The sequence below is a fragment of the Melospiza melodia genome, chromosome 6 (assembly GCF_035770615.1).
Source record: "Melospiza melodia melodia isolate bMelMel2 chromosome 6, bMelMel2.pri, whole genome shotgun sequence".
In the NCBI taxonomy this organism is placed as follows: Eukaryota; Metazoa; Chordata; class Aves; order Passeriformes; family Passerellidae; genus Melospiza; species Melospiza melodia.
Genome location: NC_086199.1, coordinates 68,369,622 through 68,392,109, shown reverse-complemented (window position 1 = coordinate 68,392,109; position 22,488 = coordinate 68,369,622). Strand labels below are relative to the sequence as shown.

Sequence of the window (22,488 nt, the reverse complement as noted above, 5' to 3'; positions counted from 1 at the left end):
GGCTCCAGTTGCCCCCTCCAGAATATGCCACCCACTTCAGGTCCCACTGCCCCACCCCCTACCTGGGTAGAGCCTACAGGGAGGAAGACCAAGCAAAATAAAAAGAGAACCACCCTCCCTGTCCTCTAAAGGCCGTGGCAGGGTGTGACCGAGCATCTGTCCCTGCCAGAATGCACATCCCTGCCGGGTGACACGTCCTTGCTGGACCCCGCCTTGCCTGAGCCATGGCATGGGTAGGGTGTTAGGGAAAGGCCACACGCAGTGACAAGGCGTCACATGTGAGGTCTCAGAGCTGCAGCACCCATGGCTTCACCTGCCCCATCAGCCCCATCAGCCAAGGGGATGCATCACCAGCCTGGCCCAGGAGTACCCCGTGTGCTGCCCAGCAGGGCTGCCTGCTGCTTTCCTCCTGCACTGGAGGTGTTTTGGGGTGGGAGGTGTGTTCCCCCGATTCCCAGAGTACACTCAGACCGGGCAGCACATTGTAAAACACTCTTCAAACAAACTAAGGCAAAAAGGTAGTTTCTTGGGAAAGGATTGAAAAATAATCAAGTAGAGGCAGAGCCCTGTGTTTATTTTGCTGCTCTGACTGACACAGCAAAAAGCAAACAGACCGAGGGAGAAATTAAACCCAAATGGGAAGGGGGTGGAATCGGATGGAAAGTCATTCAGCCCTTTGCAGCTTCCCGAAGGGAGCTGGGAGGAGGCGAGGGAGCAGCCTTACACCCCCTTAACTCTTTGCTGGTAACATGGTTCTCCACTCCCCCCACATAGCTAGGTAGGTAGGTAGAGCTAGGACTTTTATACTACTGATTTTGAAGGACAGTTTTCAATGTATGATAATATATCGGTTTAGGTGTGCAGTGCTTGAAAGAGAGACTGGGAGAAAGAAAGAAAACAAACCTCAATCAATATTATTGGTTTTTTGTTGTAAAATATTGTAACCTTGTATAAATGCTACCTTTTTTTTTTTCTTCTCTTTAGCTTAACAGCCTGGGGTAGAACATATAAAAAAATAAAAAAGTTTTTAAAATGTTCAGGAAAAAAAGAATAAAAAAATCATTTTAAATGTTGCCACATGAGGTTTGTGCCATGCAATGTTATTGCCTATGCAACCATGTATTACCAGTTCATTACAGTGGAATATTAAAAAAGAACAAACAGTCTTGCAGCTTGATTCTTTTTAACTTTTTTTGAAGTAAATTATTGCACTTGCAGCTTTTTTTTTTTTTTTTTTTGGTTTTTTTTTTTTTTTTTTTTTGGAGGTGAAGGGCTGGAATTTCCAGTCACCAGTTTTTATTTTTCCAGGTTTTGAAAGGAGTGAGAAGGTCCCTGCTTCCCAGCCACCATGGCCAAGGGGGCACAAACACTGTTGTAGTTTTGGTTTGCAATAAACTCCTTCTCTTCTCTCCTCTCAACTGCAATCTGGCTGGTTTGTTCCTGACTCATGACAGATGAAATGTGATCAGAGGGGCCTCCAAAATCTCACGTTAATTGAAGCTGGCAAAAAATACTAACAGTGCCCTTTTGAACTGCTGACGCAGTCCAGAATGGATTAGCCGGGGGTAGATTAACAACAGGTGGCAGCTCACGGGCTGCCGCCTCTGCCGTACAAAGCGCTGGGCAGGAGCCAGCGGGCGGGCCCGGAGTGCCCTGCGGCCGCTCCCGCCTCACCGGGCCCCGCCGGCGGCGGCAGCGCCTCGGCACGGCTCGGCACCCTGGCCACGGGCTGGAGAGCAGGATGGTCCCCTTGGCTTACTGCTCCGCACTTGCTGCTTCAGCAGAGCTTCAGCCTCACAGAGCTCCTGCAGGTCTCCCAGCCCTGCTCAAGCGGTCCTTAATGAGGCAGCCGGTAATCCCAGCTGACACAGGGAGAAGCTGACTTGGCAGCAAGGGGCTGCAGAACTGGGGACCCTCAGGTCCCCATGTTGTGGCACCACCCCTTTTACACAGCCCAGTCGTGCTAGGGGTACCAAGCACAAGGTCTCTTGAAGCCCTAGGAGAAGACACCTGGGGCTGGCGGTGTTTCCCATATTCCCACAGGCCATCACACTCCCTCTCATCTCCACCTTAGCAGAGGCATTCCAAGCCTCACCCACCCTCTTCTCGAACTCTGTGGGTCTGTAGGGTTTCCCAGAGGTGCCTGCCTGCAGCCAGAAGCTGCTCAGTGGGCTGGGGGGCAGACTGAGCCCTCTGGGTTTCACTTGTCCCCACACAAAGGGTTTGTCTGGGCCCCACAAGTTCACAGGGCACAGATCTTGTCCCACTGCAGGGAAATCTGTATTCTGTGAGGGCCCTTTCTGTGGCTTGCACTCCATCAATAAACTCAGCTGCAAAACTGTTTCCTTCAGACTGCACAGACCCACCAGCACTGGGCCCAGTAGGACCCAAGTCTTGTACCCAGATGCTGGGTGGACTGGAAAGGGCCTGTCTTGCCCAGGCAAAGCTGAGAAGGTGCCCAGCGGCTGCCAACAACCCACCAAGACCCACAGAGCCCTTCTGGCCTTTCCATCACTTGTCTGGGAGCATCAGCTTGCTTCAGATGGTGCATGGCTGTTTTCTGTCTCACAAAGAAATGGATAATGCAGGTGCTTTTGCAAGCTTATCCATTCCTCTCACTTGTAGGAGAAAAATTCCTTCCCTCCCCAAACACTCAAAGCCAGATTCTCCAGATGTTGGCAGAGTTCAGAGTGTTGAGAGCCTAAAGCCAGTTTCAGTAACATCCTGCTTGTATGGGTTTACATCAGAAATTGCTCCTGGCCTAAATGATGCCAAAGAACTAAAAAGTCTTTCTCTAAACTAGATAGTGGCAGAACCCAGATTAGAAATGTGCATTTTCCTCCTGAAGCTGCACCTTCTTAGTGGAGTTACAGGAGTTATTTAAAACACATGGAAAAATTTCTCTCTGGGAGATGTGGCTACAGCTCCTAGGTTAACGCATTCCCTCTCTGCTGGAGAATATGACTTTGAGGCAGGGCAAAGTTCGGCCAGTTTAAATGAAAAACAATTTTTTATTCCTGTAAACTAAACAGATTTGCCTTTTTTTCTTCCTCTTTTTAAAAGCAGGTTATTAACCTTTAAGCAGATGGATGTTCAATAATCTTATTGGCAAGGAAGGTAACAGCCATGCAAGGTGCATCTACTTATGGCCAGCTGGAGCCCACATGTAAAGGTGTTGCATTTAATCTGAGACAAACAAGTGTTTATTATTTGTGAAAGGATCTTCCACTTTCTCTTGCTTTGCAGTTCGTAACTTACTCACAGGGCAAAGACAGATGCTCTGAGTTAGCAATCTGCTCCTTTTGCTGTAGCCTTACTGAATTCCTGGATCTCATTTTACGGTCCTTTCTCCTTAAAACCTTTTCCCCCTCCCTGTTTGTATGAAGTGTGGCAAAGCAGTTATTGTTCCCATCAGTCTGCAACTGAAGGCACCCAGCACTAACTGTGGTCAGCACCCAGCTGAGACCTGCCTCTCACCTTCAAAGAGAAGTTTCACAAAAGAAGGACCTGTAAGTTTACAAACAGGCAGCCAAGCAGGTGAGAAACAATGGTTTTCTTGAGTGTGTGGCACATATACACATGGGCACATGGGAGGGAACACAGCTGGTGGCTTGAAAAACCTCAGGTATCTCTCCAGAGCATTACGGACTTATCTCCTGGATGAGCATGAGGTATTCACCCTGGGCAGCTGGATATCTGTAAGTGGCACTTTGTTCAGTCAGTCCCAAGCTTTTTTGTTTTACAGGTTCCCATCACTGCACAGAATGACAGTAGGGGCTAAAAGAGATAAGCTTCATCCTTAAAAGCAAAGGATGCAACAGAAACCACACCTTGTAATGACACATGGAAGACCTCCTCTGGGTCTGCATATCTCAAGTTCTTCATGCTTTCATTGGTCAAATGATCCACCTTTGTCCAGACCCCCTCAACCGAAATTTAGGTTAAAAAATCTACTAGATGTGACTTAATAATTATGCTGGTATTTTCTTAGTCACAACATCCCCCCTGCACAGAGTCTGGTACTGAGCACTGACACAAGTTTATAGACCTAATAAAATCATAACCAAGCTGCACTGATCTCTGTCCATGGTCAGAGTTGGTATGCTTGTCTGGAGCAGGAGCACTTCCTGTTTATGCAAGTAAACAGGCATTTAGCATGACTAAAGGAAATTTGAAGGACAATTATGGGATCCTTTTCCAGACAAATGAAGACAGCAAACAGGCAACCTTGCAGGAAGAACCTTTGAGCTGCACTGCTTTCAGTCGGAAAACTCCCTTCGTGCTGCTAGCTCCAAGCCAGTCCACGTAATTGCCTCAATTGTCCCTGTTATCCTTTAATGGGAAACATAACTCACTTTCAAAGCAACCACAAGAAGCTGCAGACAGGGGAATCCTGAAGATCAGCAGAGGTGGGACTGCATTACAGCCATTTCCATCAGGCTGAAATTACACAGAGTGCACCAGGAATGTCTCTAAATGGCTTCAAGCCAGGGCCCGCTGAAGCCTGCTGATTCTTAAAGTCAAGGCTAACAGTCCTCTGCCTTGGTAGAGAGGAACCCAAAACTCCAGACAAACAACAATTCAGACAAAAGTGTAGCTGTTCTGCTAAATCCCAGGCTTGGGATACTGGTGTTCAATCTTGTTTTTACCCACACATCTCCAAAGAGAATCTGACTGCCTCTCTCTGTTTCCTTGTCTGCAGCTACAAGTAAGAGGCTGATCTTACCCATGCAGGAGGACCATAAAGATCAATTTCTTGCACTTAAATACAGCAGTGGCAGGCATCATAAAAAGAACTTACACTGTCCTACAGGCACTCCCAACAGCATGAGACACAACTTAAGGACCCGTGACTCAATAGCAAAACAAATGTGTTGTACCTGAATTTTCTGCTAAGCAAGTGCTACCTCTGTCACGTGCCAAAGTCAGCAAGAGGTTTGAAGTGACCACCTGCTCATGGGATAACCTGCAGATCCCATGAAGTATTGTGTTTGGTATTTTCTGGCAGGTTTTCACAGAAATTATTATTTTCAGCCTAAAAATTGAAATGAAAAGGCAGTATAGGCGAAATACTTGCCAGGATTTGCTCTGCTCTTCTCAGCTTTTTAGGATCAGACTGAAGTTAGCAACTGGACCAATTGGAATTGGGAAATTGCTCATTTTCTAGCACAGATTTAATCAAACATAAGGTTACGGATTGTTTTTTGTGATTCAAGTACATGGATGAGACTACCCCTGACGACAAGAACTACACAGTTTACATTTTAGTTTACAAAAGAACATGTTTTGCAGCAGTCATAGTAAAATTTAAGTATGCAAATCTTCAAAGAGAAAAATGAAAAGATTCATACTCACTCTGTCTGATTCCATTTCTTCATCAGCACCATCGATTTAGATTTTCTTCCATGTATCATGCTTTGGTTGTGAGAGCAGCTTCCTTGTAAGAGGGCTGGACAGATTTATGCAGTACCCATTAACCACTCTGAGAACTTTCCTGATCAAAAGATGCTCTATCTGTGAGAAGTACCCAATGTATCAGACATTTGTTACGGAGGGCATTCATATCAAATCTTGGAGACATATTTAACATTAAAATTGCCCTTCTAAATCCATTTTCATGTGTCTCATTATAGCATCTTTTTAGAACGCTTCAGTACTCACCAATACAGCCTAAAATCAAAATGAGTCAGAAGTACTGAGCATCACTTAAATCCCACCTCACAATTATTTTGAAATGTGTCTCTAAAGTCCTTGAGTTTAAAAGACCCTTGAATGGATAATTAAGAGGGATAAACTTGTTGCTACAGCATATTTGAACCACATCAGCAGAAGCATGATGGATGGTAGGAGGCTCCAGAGCAGGAGTTAGAGATGGAAGGACAGAGTCATTCAAAACATTAGGGCCTGAATCTTCACATCCTGTAATAAGACAGTGGAGCCGTGAGGAAGAAAAAACTCTTGCATTATAGGAAGAGTTAGTGATGCTAAAAAGGCATCCTTAGGACTCCCCATGACTGGCAGAGCAGCCCCTGCAGCACATTCCCCATGCTATGCACACGCAGCAAGGTGTGCCATGCACACACTGCCCTTTTGCAGCATGATCCACAGGGCTTCTGGAAACAAAAAGCTGCCACCACATTGGATTCCATAATCTCAGTGACTCAGCCAAAAATCTCTTCTCAAAGGCACAGTTATTTAACATCTGCTGTATCTCTTTGCAAGAAAAAAAAAAAAAAAACAACAAAAACCCAACCTGTTCTATATTTCTCCAAGATAAATGCTATTGTCAAATCTTGGCAGAAAATTAGAGTAACAACTACTCTCCCCAAAAGGTGACTGGGATGCAGACCAAACTTCTATTTTCAAGACAGCTGTCAAACTGCAGTTATGGGAAAGACAAAATATTGACAGACCTTTCTGAAATGCATTGTGTATATTCAAGTTTAGCACAGATTTATGTAGTAAAAGAGCTTGTCACTTTAATTCTCCCTTCTGAATTAATTAATGTTTCCTTGTGCCATTCCAGAAGTGAAATACAATAAACACTCATGTGATTGAATTTTTAATATACAATTATCAAGCTTTTTTGGATATCATATATACAATGAAAAGTTTAAAATTATCTTAATTTAAAGATTGACAAAACCCCCGCTGTAAATCAGACATACAATTAAATCTTACCTTTACAGAATTTGCATCAAGAACATCACAATAATAAATGCAGAGAGCAAGTAAGAAGGCAATTTTACAATTTTTCTTTATGGTCAATTGCCCAATTTTCTCCATGGCATTAAACAGAGACAAATAGGATTGTAAATGAGCTATTTGTAAAAGGCCAAAGGATAAAACATTATTGTTAGAGGTCACTGGACATTTTGTGCAAGGGGAAACTACTCAGATGCTCCTGGATGCAGACACAAGGATATGTTACCTTTTTATTGACAGGAGATTATACCTCAGCTTATCAGGACTGGTTTGGCTGTCTACATCTAAAAATATTCAACCAAGTGTTTCAAATCCTCAGTGTCTTAAAAGACTGTGCAAAACGAACCTTTTACTGGCCTACTGAGAAAGAATCAAAAAATCACAGAAGCTTCACAACTCTGTAAGGAAGGTGTTATAACTCAGTTAAGCTGCTAAGGCCTGCCAAGCTGAGATCAGCTCCAAAAGGACAGCTAAAACTGACTACTGCACTGTTACAGGTACCCTTTTAAAGGAAACTTCTCAAGGGAAATATGCTGGTATCTCCTGATGCTCAAGCACCAGCACATAAATCAATAGGAAGATTCAAAAAGAAGGTTCATGTTAATAAACCTGAAAGGCTGCAAAGGAGATATAATGAGTAACAAACCTTCCTCTCTCTTGTGATAGCCACTGTGCAGACAGCAGTTGTCACTGCAACAGCTATCCTTTTAGCTCCCTTAGCAACTCAGGAATGAAACAAAGAGTGCGGCAAAAAACATTTACTAGTAATTAAACACTCCCAGAGAGTCAGATGATACAGTTTACAAGCACATCCCAGGGAGGTTATGAAGTGAAGCATCCCCTCAAAGCTATTGTTCCAATATGAGTTTTATTCACAGCACATCCACTGCATTGGGCAATAAGATAAGTCTTAGTGGGGGTGAGACAAATAGGAGCAGATGTTTCCTGTTTCCAGCCTGACTTTCATTTGGTTTCTGTCATTGCTGCGTATCCAGTTTAGGAGAGGGGGTGAACCATGATGTCTAACACTTGTCCTATTGTTTGGGGTTTGGCAGATCTGAGGAATAAGGTTGCTTGCACTGTCACAGAAAAACAGCCCGTCAAGTAGGATGTGTCTGTAACCAGCAGCAACAGAAGTTTCAAAAGACAGTGAAATCACACTTATCTAGCAGCAAGCATTTTATCAGTGGAGCTAGAAAAGAGATTGCTTCCTCAGCCCAACTTAGGACCCTCGTTAATACTGAAGGGCAAGAGTAACAGTCCAAGCAACTTTTATTTCTAATTTTGTTGCATTTTGTTTTCTCATTCAGGTTCATTTCAGTATGGAGAAACAATACAAATGTTCCTAAGAAATGTAAATCTTCTCCAAAAGACTTCTTAAGCTATATGTTTCAGCCTGTGGCAATGGGTTCCTTAAATTACAACCAAAGACACAATAGTTTTTCCAACAATGGTAACTTACAGGAGTTTGTAAGTGTGCGTTAAGAGTGTCTTACACATACACACGTGCCTGTACATTGAAGCTGGAACTGGGAATTTCTGCAAATATAGAAGGTGTTTTACAAATTAGTACACAGCTTGCTGAAGAGGATTCAGACATAAAAAACTTATTTCCCTATGGATGGCTACAAAGTAAAAGTGTAACCTGATTGCTGGTTTTATAATTCAGATAAAAATATAAGAAGACTAAAGACAAATCATTTTATGTATAATACAACTAGTTCTGATAGAGAGTCAGAGTCTTTTGCACGAGTGCAGCAGAAAACCTGAGATTTACACAGGAAGTGCAGCAATTGCAGTTCTGTCCTGCAGGTCTCTGCTTTGAAGGAGACTATCGTCCCGGCTGCTGTGTGTCCATCTCCATCAAAATAATTTAAGTAACACAAACTGCTTTGTTCTTTAAACCAGGTGAAAACAAACAGATTTTTGTTTGTGATGTTGTAAAAAAATAAACATTTGTCTCATATTACAGAAGAAAATATTTGTTACAGTTACTTTAGACAACAGTTAAAGCTCTAAAGACAGAGGCCCACCAGCCACACAGGAAATAAACTCCTCCCGAAAGAGAACAGCTCTACATGGCAGACAGTTGCTTTAAATGGATGGGTGCTCACTAACCAGAGAGCCTGCAGCACATTTGATAGAAGAGGTCAGTCATGTCAGTCAGACCACAGAGAGCAAGATTCTGTTTTATTCTTCCAGATGCATAGCCTCCTCTGGACAAAAGTGTGACATTTTTTGGAGAACCCACAAATAGATTCGACTCTCTGTGAGCAACTGAGAAGCAGCTGTCCAGATTTCAAATACAACTTTGTGCAATGTAAAAGGAAGACAACAACATTAATCCTCATCTCTCTCAGATGCAAACCCACTCTCTAGCAAGTTTTGTCTTCGGGGCCTTATATTCCTCATAGCACCTTTTCAGCTGTTGTTTTCCTCATGGAGGTTTGTCTCACTCTTTACAAGCTGCCGATATTGGGGAAGCTCTTCAGTTTCTCAGGAAAGTCATCTTTGTACAGGACGGGGTCAGCACGATGCTCCACCACTTTGAGAGGCATGGTCCCAAAGACAGAGGCAAACTTATTGATGCATTCAGACCTGGGGAAAAGGAAAGCAGTAAAATTAACAACAACTGGGCAGGCTACCAACTCCCACACCAAAATAACTGGTAGAAACCTTCCCTCTTGCACTTGGAAGTATTTCAGCCATGCTGGCTACTAATAAAGAGAGAGCCTCACTGCAGAGAGAACAGAAAAGAAGCTGGTGTTCTTTGATTTACCCATTTAATCACAGAGACGAGCAAGGGGATGCTGGCAGCAGCACATGTGCACGTGGAGGTCAAAGCTTCCCTTCTCCCTCCCCCTAGAATTCCAGTCATTCTTAAAGCAATGTACATGCTGTAAACCAGAACAGATTAACTGCCAACATGTCTCTTAAAGGGCCACTGTTGGGTCAATTTCGTTTATAACGAAGTTTTTGCAAAAACCAAGGTTTTGTGAAAACAGAGTTCTAAAAACAAAAAGTCTGTCTTTTTTCAGGCTTCTTCAGAAGCTCTATCTTTTCCCACAAAAAAAATAAACATGCCTCAGAGAATAGGCAGAGCTGATTGTACTGTAATTTAAAGGTGAAGCTGAATTAAAACTATAAAATGAAACAAACTAACTAGTTTATTTTCCTTGTCTAAATAAAGATATATTAAGCAATAAGACATTACATTAGCACAAAAAAACTGAACCACTGATGACTCTTTCAGTTTTAATAATCTCAGTGTCAGTAATGTGGAAAGGAACAGCCACGTTCTTCAAAAAACAAGCAAGCAGATGTTTAACCGTGACATTGCTCCTTTAACTTTTTCACTGACGGGCGCTATACCTGTGGAAGCAAGGCAGAAAAAACCTGGCTCATCTCACCTCAGCCAATGCTCAGCTAACTTTAGCTGCCTGCTACATTAAACAGCTTTTAAGGAATTCAGATACCAAGAATCATGACAACAGTTCCCTGTACATTAACAGAGAGCTACAAGAAAACAGGTGACATTTCTTTTGCCATTCAAAGGGGAAAACAAACAACGAAGTGAGCACTTTGACTCAGCTGCAGACACTGAAGTGCTGCAGGCGGTGGCAGAGCAGGTTTCTCACTCTCCAACCACTGCACCCTCTCCCGACCCCTGTGGAGGGTTAGGGGGTCACTACGGCTCCAGGATAATTTTCCTCATCAGGACCTGGTCAATCACACCAACTGAGTGTGACAGTTCTGTGATGGGGACTGCTCAACGCTGCCCCAAACACTCTTTTGAAGTAGACAGGACAGCAAGAGAAGTTTTCAAAATTATTTCCTCAACCACATAGCTGTTTCAAACTATAATGGTCATCATTCAGACCATTTTCTGTCCTGAGAAAAGTGCCAGAAAACTACTTCATATGAAGTGATACTTGAATAAAATATTACTACAGGTAAATGCAGACACTTCACTTTCTGCTACCTTCCCATCCTCTCATACTTCATCCTACCTCATACCTTTCTATCTTCAGATCCAAATCATCGGGACCACAAACAAATGAAAAGAAATTCAGAGTGTAAGAGAAAACCATGTACAGTGGGACACAACCTCTACTCCTGTGACAAGCACTATCTGCTCCAGTGTAGCACAGATCTGAAATGGCAAAGGAGCCACCAATGAGGACTTAAGTGAAGATGCAGGTAGATGTTCAATAATCTAAAGTAACAAGGTGAACCATCAAGAGAATGAGATTTGGACCACAAGCACTGAAAGGTTCACTGCAGTAGTTCCTGCAGACAGCAGGATGCCCACAGGATGCCCACCATAAGATATCTTAAAACACATCTGATTTTTAGATAAATTCAGACTTTCAAATAATCTGTTACTTGTAAGAAATGTGGTTAACTAATCCATGATGTGGATGTGTATTGGGGAAGACTTATGGCAGGAAACCCACAAACTTCACAGGCAAGGAGGTAGATGCACTGGGAGATGTGCATGTGAGAGGTTTGCACAGCTGCTGGCCTTCACTGGTTTCTGGAATACAAGAATACTTTTAGTCTACTGGTTCAAATCCTGCCTTTGCCAGTAATGACTGAAAGACATTGTAATGTAACAGCTGCTTGGTGGCTGGTGTGAAATGAATTAGTTATCTCAGCCTACTGCCTGGCAGGCAGGTGTCCACATCAGAGCAGCCATTGTCACAACCAGAACTAAGTGGCACCCTCAGAGCAAAAGACAAAACTAAATGCATAGGGCAGACAAAATTGACCTCTTCCCTCCAGAGGTTATACTCCCAAATCAAAAGTGAGGTATTATGACAAAATATCAATATGGGATCCTTCTACAGCTGAACTTATTTTGGTGTAAAGTCAATTTAAGCCTGCCAGTACAATATCTTTAACCACCAGGAAACCATTTCATTGTTAAAGAAATGGCAAAAATTAAAAACGGAAAAATTAGTATGTTCTAAACACTCTTGCTGAAGCAGAAGTTAGCCCTCCACAAGTAAATATCAAATTCAAAGATGAGAAACAGACTTTTTAAAAGAAAATACATGTCATGCACAAGCCAGAAAATGTCTTTGAAAGAAAGATACTTTCCAAAAATTTCATCTCTAGCACTGAACTAAATCACTTGAATTCTGAAGTCCTTGCCACTTTTGGACAATATAAACCAGAAGGGATATCTAGAACATAAAACACTGAAAGCTAGGTAGCCAAGAGAATGTATTGTCATCTCAATATGGAGGGCAGGTGTGTCCCTTAGTTGTGTCAATAGTTTTTCAAACTCAGAGTAACAGAGGCATATTTGCTTCCAAGTATTATTTTTTTTTCTTCCATTGCTCGCAATATGCAGTTGTACTCAGCTCAACAAGACATTAAGATTGTGTAAATTTTGAAACTGAGAGCCACATTACCCCTGGATGAACTTGGTATTTGTTAAGGTCTCTCTTAAACAGGTTCCTCACTGCTAAAATCCAACTACCTATAGGCTGATTTACCTGACTATGGTTAGGGTTAGGGTTATGCCTAGGGTTAGGGATTTTTAAACCAGGAAGTCCAGAGCTCCAGGCACACTGCAGCTGCAAAAGACATCCCAAGGGGAATGCAAAACTGCCCCAACATGGCTGCCACCACAGCTTTTACCTTGGGAGCTTCCCAAATCCTAGGCTGATTTACATGACTAAGGTTATGGTTAGGGTTAAACCTAGGGTTAGGGTTTTTTAAACCAAGAAGCCCTGAGCTCCAGACACACTGCAGCTGCGAAAGACATCCCAAGGGGAATGCAAAACTGCCACAACATGGCTGCCTCCACAGATTTTTCCTTGGAGCTAGCCATAGCCTAAGTCTTTTCTTATTACATGGGGTTTTGGTTAGAGTTGCAGCTAGGGTTACTGTTTTGAAAACCGGGAAGCCCCGAGGTCCACACACACTGCAGCTGCAAAAGACATCCCAAGGAGAGTGCTAAACTGCCACAACATGGCTGCCTCCTCAGCTTTTACCTTGGGACCATCCCAAATCCTCAGCTGATTTACCTGAATAGGGTTAGGGTTATGCCTAGGGTTAGGGTTTTTTAAACCAGGAAGATCAGAGCTCCAGGCGCACTGTGGCTGCCAAAGACATCCCAAGGGGAGCGCAAAACTGCCATAACATGGCTGCCACCACAGATTTTACCTTGGGACCCTCTCTAACCCTAGGCTGATTTACCTGACAAGGGTTAGGGTTACGCCCAGAGTTAGGGATTTTTAAACCAGGAAGCCCAGAGCTCCAGGCACACTGTGGCTGCAAAAGACATCCTAAGGGGAGCCCAAAACTGCCACAACATGGCTGCCTCCACAGATTTTCCTTGAGACCACCCCTAACCTAACAGGGTAACCCTGTACCTGCAACCTTTGGCCAACTGTGACCTGGGCAGTTTGCCTCTTAAGGAAATGGCTTCCTACTTTGACTCTGACAAATTCTTGCATTTCCTAAATAAAACACTGCTGTTATTGCGGCTGCAGAAGCAGCTCAGCCCTTTCCTATATTTACTGTACTGGCAGTTGCCCTCCAGATTGCATTTTAAAGCATTGTCCATTTTTGAAAGCCAGATGTAAAGATGTTAAAGGCAGTAAACTTTTTGCTACTTAAACACCTGTAAATACAGGGAATATAAGACCATCCTGCAGTTTCTTCTGTGACCTGATGTGAAGGCTAACCTAGGACAAGAAGGGAATTCTTGGTTCAAAGTTTTCTTCAGTTAAGATATTTTAATGATGGAGTTTGATAACCCTGGGGACTAAAGTCTTCTATTTATCTAAAATAAATTAGACAGCAGGAAGAATAAAAGTTGGCTTTCCCTTGATTCAGTGTATTGCAAAAATAATAAAATTTCTTAATAAGAGACAGAGTTCAACTACACCATCTTCCTTTGTCTCCTCTGAATGAGTCAAAAGGCCCAAGAAAACCAATTAGTTACATATCTTTCCTGGACAGATCTCCGCAACTGAATTCTCAAACCTTTTCCATTTACAAAAACCAACAGGCAGTTGCTGGGCATCCCTCTGCTATTTCTGAACCAGAAACCTAACACTAAATGTTGTGCATGTACTTGGCAACCCTGATAAACCGTTTGTTTCACAAACAGTAGGTTGATCCCTGGATATCCGGGCAAGTAATTAGCTCAGACTACCTGTTTGTTATCTCTGAATGCTAGAAAGCAAGGAGTCAGGCACTTGGGGAAGCTGCAGTAAAGCTGAAAATGGCTCTTTGCCTGACACCTGAGGTATTGTTTCTGATACCCAACACTGTAAAGTTATCAGTACAAAGTTATTCTTTTATAATGACAAGTATTCCCTGATGCATGCACTTTTTTTCATTCAGCTTCTCTCTTGACCCTGAAAATAGTTAGTGGATAGATTGGATGGATGGATGGATGGATGGATGGATGGATGGATGGATGGATGGATGGATGGATGGATGGATAGATAGATAGATAGATAGATAGATAGATAGATAGATAGATAGATAGATAGATAGATAGATAGATATGAGAGCCTTACTCACTACTAAGTTAGGAAAATTTGCTCTAGGAGTTGTTACCATTTATTATCCACTTTAAATGAATATCTAGCATAAAACTTTAAAAAAAAATAACCCTTTCAGGTTCTCAAATAACTCCCTTTTATTTAGGTAGATGATAACACAGGGCAAGAAGGCAATAGGTCTAGCAAGCAGTTTTAGTATGACATTAAGGATTTTCAAAATCAAGCCTGAATATACCTAAACTGTCTATCTCTCCAGATTCTCCTGCACTCAGACTCTACCTCAGATGTACTTCTTTGGCTGGGCAAATAAAAGTATGTGGATTTGCAGTCCATCTAACACTTCCCACAACCCAGTATTCCCCACTTTTCAAAATTGCAGACAAGCAAAATAACAGTTTAAACATGTTCTCAATAAACTGTCAATGACACTTTACTCTGAGGATACAAGAACTGCTATAGACATGGAAACATGACCTTTACCCAGCATCATAATGCACTTCAAGGCAAAGAGCAATTTTTTCATCTTCTGTTTTTATAGCATTTACCTTAATGAGAACCTAGTTCATAACTAAAATTCCCATGTGTTGTTGTAGCACTACTGCTATGACCACAGCAAAGCTTAACTGGCTTGGTAGCTCATCCTGTAAGCCAAGTCAGAATTCTTAGGTATGGGGGAACCTTTTGTGCTTTCCTTTTAGCTAACATTTAAGATCTACAAAATTTCCCACCCCTTTCTCAAGTATTTTCCTGCAGAGTAATTTTTACCATCTTAATGGGGTATGTTTTACTTCTGAGTTGCATACTCCTTTTTTTAATTCAGTCTTATTAAAGCCCATACAACACTTAAAATTTTCTGATTTCTACAGAGGACAGAAAAAAGTTGACTGTTAAAATGATAAATGTCTTAGTAATGACTAGTAAGATAACCATGTTATACCTCTCCATGCAAATCTAAAATGGCCTGTTTTAAATGCAGATTAGATTTTTTTTGTCACCTCTTCGAATCAAAAATGTTGGAAGCAACCTTTAAGATCATCAAGTCCAACTGTCTGTATCTCCTGGTGACTTCTTCCCCCTGCTTATCTACCTCATCCTATTCTGTTGTTGGAAATAATTTTCCCCAAAGTTTGCAGGAGAAATGCAACAGACCAAGAAGCCTAAAGTAAGATGCCTTCATTGGTCCTAAATGTCAGGTTAATTCCACCTAATAACTGGTGGAATTAATGCTGACATTGTTAAAAACACAACATGGAATTGTGCAGCAAATGCCCTTCACTAGTGGAAGCAATATGCTTCACAATCCTTAGAAGGAAGACAATGTACAAATATTACTTCAAATTATTTTATTAATAATTTATATCCTTTCTGCTCTTTGGTAAGCTACCAACTGTCTAGTTTAAAAAAAGAATTCATACTTATTACAGTTGATATTCCACGGCAAATAGAAATGTGGTATTACTGACAGTACTGCCAACCAAGAACCTGAACTTCATATATCTGTCCTAAAGATTTACAGCAAAGCTGCTAAAAATTGTACACTTCTAAAGTCCTTTTTTGTAGTAGTCTACCTTTCAGTGACACATCACCCATCATAGGAATAACTTATGTTGATCGAATCCATGTAACATTCTTTCAAAATTAGTAATTTATAAAAACACTATAATTTTTGGTCCTAATTTAATGAGACACAGGATAAGATTTTAGGGATCAGAACAAGGCAATCAGAGAAATAGAGTGTGGTCACTCACCTTTCCACCATGTGTGTCTGGTCCAGTGATAACCCATCGATTGCTGTGCATTCTGGACATTTGAACTTCTTTCGTGGGGTCACCTGAAGAAAGGCACGCCAGATATTATCAAATATCAACAGAAGGGACATTAATCTCCTTGCACAGAGAGCAGTGCAATACCTCTGAACATGCCTGCAGTGTAAGCTGAGCTGTCCCAAAAAGAGGGGGTGTACAAAAAAAAAAGCCACTCTATTCCTCCATTCAGCTCCATCTGGCCCGGCTGACTGCAAAATTCACAGGGGCCTAATAAAAACGGCTTGGAGGGTTTTTTCCTTCTGTAACTGAAAAGAAGTGGCGATGACAAGCTCCTTAATTCCTGTTTAATGACTGTTTTCTCACTGCCAAGGTCCCTGTATAAACACCATTTGTTCTTGCAGCCATAACAGCGATGAAATATAGCTTCCCATACTTCACCGTAACGTTAATCCAACAGGCGCTCTTTCGCTCTCTCCAGTTAAGAGCTGACTGGCAAACCCTGCAGGACTCTCCGAATCGCACAGAGGTGCCAAATTACTCTGCTCTGCCCTCATACAGCTCGGAAACTTTTTCAGCAAAAGCACACACTTTATCTTCTAAAGACTTTTCTAGGAAATGCAGCCACCAGTCCCAGTAAATGATGATGGGCAGAAGGGAGAACGGACCCTGCTAATTGAAGTAATGCCTGGTGGCCTCTAAATCTCATTCCAAGCTGACACACTTTGAAATGAATGTACGGAGTGAATGTCTAGACCTGAAAACGTGTCGAAACATGTCAGGAAATTAATTCAGGGATAAAAAGTTCATTTAAAGCTGATCTTGCAATTAATGTTCTTGCAATTAACATTCCTATAAATCAGCTGTTGTCAGGCCACAATAGAGCGAGCTGTGGACAGTTGGCAATTTCTTTCCTCTAGCGATCTCAAATAGTTAAAATATATGTCTGTGGGCCTGTACATATACACACACATAAGTACAGCTGTCATTTAAATTATCTTCTTTTATAGCTCATCTAGATGGTTAAAATAACCACCAGAAACAACTGGTAAAAAATAATTCTCTGTTCTCGGTTAACACAAAAACTTTACCAGAAGGGCTTTTCTATCATGAGAAAGAGACCAAGACACCATACTGGGAGACAATTAGAGAAAAATGGAGGATTAAGTAACATATTAAAGCCTACTGAATAAACTTAGGTATGTATCTCATATTTTTTAATTTCATAAAGATAAACAGCAGAAAAGCCCCACCTTAATGACTGATTTTCCAGTGACATTTGCTACTAGAAAATTCATGGCAATATCTTCACAATTCATATGAGCATCCACCCAATTCTTGATGTCTCCAGGCATCTTATAGGTGTAAAGATAGTTGAAATACTGCAGAGAAGACAGCGAAAGAAAAGATAATTTTAAATACAGATACAGTAACTATAAGACTAAATATTTCAGTCATGGAACAGCAGGCAGCTAAGTGATAGTGCCTTCAGACAAGAACTACTTCAGCAGATAGAAAATAATTTTTGGGTGCTAAACTGCTTATTATTCTTTTCCTGACGACCACAGAAATTTAATTAAAATTGGTTCTCTTTTCTGAACCTACCAGCTACAAAGATACATTCCCTGCAAAATGTGCTATATACTTTCAGGTCATACAAACTGGCAGGAGTTTTCTAAGTTCATAAAGGTAAGAACTGGTTTTATTTCACTGTCAGAGACAAATCAGTGGTTTTCACAGCAACTGAAAGCGGTCTAGGGAAAGTTTAAAATCAGTTCTACAACTGTTTTAAAGAACATAATCATAGCACCACAAAAACTGATGGAACAATGACAGAAGCACATATAGATCTTTTCTAATGTACACATTGTACATTAGTGCAGAGAAAGTTGTATATCACCTTGTGATAAAAGGCTGCCCCAGTGAGCACCATTGAGACTTCATTGGTCCATTCTGATTCATATTTCCATTTGTTCATCTCGTGGTCCCAAAGATGCAGGCGACCTGGGTATCCAACCAACCTGTCAGGGAACTCACGCCAGACCTGAAGAGAAAAAAACATGACATGCTGTTAACCAGGCCTGCACAGAAAGCAAATGCAACACATCTGCTTTCTGGAAGGGTAGCAAATGCAACACATCTGGAAGGGTAGAGTTTCAGTGGGGCAAAGATCACTTAAATTCTTCTAAGTCCAAATTCTTGGAATAAAGAGTTGCCAAGAAGGAGTATAAAAAAGAATAAGCTTGCTGTGGAAGGACCCTACAACTCAGAGAAACCATGTCCCAGAGCAAAAGGCCACTAATGGACTAATAAAATAATTGTTACAGAAACACACAAATGACTATTCAAAAAGATTTTAACTCTAACTAAACCCAAGCATAATTAAAATGAAACTTTTGATGTTAACTTCAGTAGATATGACTACAACCTAACTACTTTCACAGCTGGCTTTGGATCTAACCAACCTGCTTCCTTTGTCAGGAACTGGCTTAAATTTTAATATTTCTGGTATTCTTTAGTGGGTGCTTGGCTACATGGAAGGCTGCTTTGCCCTCGACTTGTTCCAGACAGCTGGATACAATCAAGATACCATCCTTGACACTCCATACGTTATTTTATAGCTGACTATAGGATCAAATACAGTAGACAAGAACAAGGAGAAGGGCATCATTAACGCAACCCCGGTTCTCCACACTGCTGGCCACATTAAATAATGGACAATTTTTGCATTAGAGAAAAAGGGAGGAAAGATTATAATTGTTTAGAGGGGTCTGAATGCTATTTGTTTGCTAGATACAATTTGTCTGCATTATTTGCAGACAAATTATTCCAAATCTGTCGTCTAATCCAAATAACTGCTAGGCTTGTTTGGAAGAATGAATCTTGACTTTCTAACATACAGTTAGGTTACAAGAGTTTCTAGTTTAGGTTGGTAATGTATAAACAACAGATGCATATATAATGAAATTTTTGTATGCAAGATCAACAACAAGAACAAAGTACCTCAAAAATCCCCAAGGATCCCTTCATAAATTCTTTCATCTGTACAAAAGACAAGGGAACCCTACAGTTGAATGCACAGTAAAGGAAGTGTTATCCGGAATTCCACCATCCTGCAAATGTCACCCCATCAGCAGTTCACTTTGGCCACTTCCTATGTGTCAGTGCATTTCAGTTGGGAGGCCTGGACTATAAGGACTCTATGCAAGTATTTTGTCATAGTAAATATGATAAAACAATCAGTTTTAAGTTACTGCTTCTGCATCTACATTTCTGTGATTTTTCATTACTATATACCTTTTCATCTATACATCTCAACACATTTTATTGCTGTCAGTTAATACAGCTTCAGAATCCCATGATGAGAGCAGTTATTATTTCAAACGTCCAGATGAGGGAACCTGCCAAAATCATACAGGAAACAAGAATGGGAACCAGATCTTCTGACTCCTCGACTTCTATTTTATCCAGAAATCAATCTTTCTAGACAGCTCTAGGGCACAAGTACTGGGATAGTATTTAGATATGACAACGCTCCAACACAGAGGGTTCTTGAAAGCAGAGATAACTTGGAACTGAAGGAAGAGAATTCATAGGACACTTACAAGTTGGTGCCATAAGCTAATTAAAACAATACAGACTTCTGGCAGGCAAGCCAGAGAGGCCTTGAGATATCTATTTTGATATGATGTAGAAAACCTTAATAAAGAACACAAAACTAAATGTACGACACTCAAAAATTTATTCCTCACTCTCCAGGACTCAAAAATTTAATGATTTAGTTTTAAACCTGAATATTAAAATGTCTATCTCCCAGCTGTTGGAAGGCACCACCACATAAGCTACTGAGGCTCAACAAAGGATTTAATGGAACACCACAGATCTGCACCGTACTGGGCTAAGAATTCTTGTAGAGGAAATGGCATGCATATTAACAGCAGCTGAAAGAAAGATTAAAGTCAGCTACTGCTTCCCACGGGAGTGCAGTGCCTTCTCAACACAGAACCCTGGATTCATAGACCTTATAGTTTTTGCCCTTTGGTGTCATCTTCAAGAGTCTAAATGACATAAAATAGAAGCCAACTATAATGCACATTACTCGTACAGATGTTCTTCTGTCACTCTAAATATCAACTCTACCCTGTAAAAAAATGTCCTGGCCTCTGAAAATTGTCAGTTCGATGCATCTAAAAAATAACTATGGTGTTTTGAACAAAGATTCCCTTTAAAAGTAATGCTTTTGAAGTCAGTGGAAAAGCTTGGCTTTTTCACAACGTTCACCACTAGCTCATTCAATGGTAATTCTGGAAAGGCTCCCAGTGGCTCCATCCAGCTCATTACCCAAATCCATACATATGCTTTGTGCCAAAATTAATATATACAGCTACTGCATATAAGGAAGCTTTCAGAATAAAAATAGTGGTAATGATTCTAATACTAGTCTCTACTTTGTATTACTGTCCATTTTCTTGTTTGATGGTTGCCTATAATTTATTAGTCTGTTAGGAGTACATTTCATTTTAGCCAGTGATCTTATTAGCTTTCTCAGACTAAGAAGGATGGTCTGCTTTAATACTGGTAAGGGACACATCCAAGGAAAATCCTATTGCCAAGTGAAGAGGAGGTATGCTTATTTGCTGATAAGTCATTCCAAAGACTCTGGTAGTCAACCCTAAAGATAAATATTTTTGGATGAAGCATCTCCCAGATGAAATGTCAAAAAGAAGTTCTGACTTAGTAGTTTTACTAAAAGTCTTGTAAAGGAAAACCAAAAGGAAATTATAGTAATTCTGTTTCCAAGTCAAGTTCTCAAGTGACACAAACAGTATAGCTAAAACACCCTCCAGCCTCATCTCTTCAGAGCTCTTTCTGCCTCACAGCCTCAGCTATTCTGTGCAATTTGCTGTGCCATCAGAACAGCAAACTCTCCATGTAGCCGGAAGGACAGGGAAGCATATCCTTCTACAAAACATTCTCAAACATTTATGCATTAAATTCAGTAGACTATATTAAGTCACATGCAATTCCAACAACTTAATGAACAGAAAAATAGTCAGCATTTCCAAAGCTACCATGACATTTTAAGAATGAAACACTGATTATTCTCTACAAATGAAAACAAACTCAACCCATCATACTCCTTCTGTCTTCTAGAGCCCCATCCACTCTTAATTCTTTCCCAGTCCTCAAAGGAATGGCTTGTGCTATTACTAAAAAAATTAAGTAAAATGTAAACACAGAGTCCATTAAAGGATGCAAGATGCTTTGCACACACACATTTTGTAAAATATCATTAATTTGAAGAAGAGCTTTAAATGTGGCCAGCAGTGAAGAATTCTTTTGTTAAGCAGAGTTAGAGTACTTGTTCTACAAAGGAATGCTGAAAACTAAACTTTTAACGTCAAAATGAGCAGGGAAGAATTCCTCTGAAGAAGTCATTCCAACTTCATGAAAATTTCAGCCTAGCAAAATATGCAATGCAATAGAGAATAGATTTTTTTAAAGAGTGACAGGGACATGAAGCACTGAAAAACAATTCTGAGACAGAATAAGATCATCTAACAGCAGAAGGCCAAAAGTTTTCAACAGAATAAATGCAGATTTAGCAATGCACCAAACTGTACATTTTGAGTGAAAAATATAGGCCCAGAACAATAATACCCATTTAGACTATTTCTATTATTGGTCTAATAGAAATATTTTGTCTCTGTGAGGACAAACTGCTACATAAGCATGGGATAAGAAATTACTTAATACTATGACATCTGCCTCAAAGCGAGCTGAGACAAAGAGGTGGGAATGCTACAATGATTGATTTCAGTCATGTATTTAAACACCAAACTCTTCAGAGTTGGTTCTGCTTTAACTTTTTAAGATTATGATAATCTAAATACTTGTTCCACTTCTTGGGTGCTCTCTCTGTGAACAACAAAGTTCAGTAAGTGGGAAAAAAATTATCTAGACATAAGTTTTTTTTTGCAGCATCCAAAGTCATGTAACTTAACAGAACTACTTTTTTCAAAGTCAGAATGTCATGAGTATTCTTCTGCTACCTTAATACAGCAGCACACAGGGACTATTTTTCTGCTTGCTCCAATAGATTTATGCAAGGTCATAAATCACTGTACCGTAATAGTTCACTTTTAACAAGTAAAAAATGTCTGACACTTTGAGTGTTACTATATTTTTTTATGGCTGAAAGTGTACAGAGATCAAAGTTTTCAGGGTTTTTTTTTTTTTTTTAGGCTTGCTCTATGCATTCAGAGAAGTGTGTGACAGAGAGGGTTTTGCCACATGTTTAAATGCAAAGTCTCAAGGATGTCCGGAGAGAAAAGAAAATTACTGAATGTCACGTTTCCAGCCCTTCATATGACCAAAGCAGAAGCAGACCTACTTTTAAAAGAAAACTTTCTAGTAACCTTATATGCTGCTACTGTTCCCTCTGGATTCTCCTGCCAATGAGTCAAGAGTTTGAGAGATACTTTTCTGGT

General features: G+C 40.8%; 1 protein-coding gene across 2 annotated transcripts in view; it reads right to left on the bottom strand.

The window, feature by feature from the left end:
* Positions 1 to 8,881: 8,881 nt before the first annotated feature.
* Positions 8,882 to 22,488, bottom strand: part of EXT2 (exostosin glycosyltransferase 2) — a 71,201-nt gene continuing 57,594 nt past the window's right edge. For both annotated transcript variants that reach the window (XM_063158833.1, XM_063158832.1), the window contains 4 exons: positions 17,898 to 18,041; positions 17,251 to 17,379; positions 15,983 to 16,065; positions 8,882 to 9,303 (listed from right to left, as the gene is read on the bottom strand). In XM_063158833.1, the coding sequence (XP_063014903.1) occupies positions 9,165 to 9,303; positions 15,983 to 16,065; positions 17,251 to 17,379; positions 17,898 to 18,041 (495 nt within the window). In that variant the 3' untranslated portion in view covers positions 8,882 to 9,164. The remainder of the gene's footprint in view (positions 9,304 to 15,982; positions 16,066 to 17,250; positions 17,380 to 17,897; positions 18,042 to 22,488) is intronic.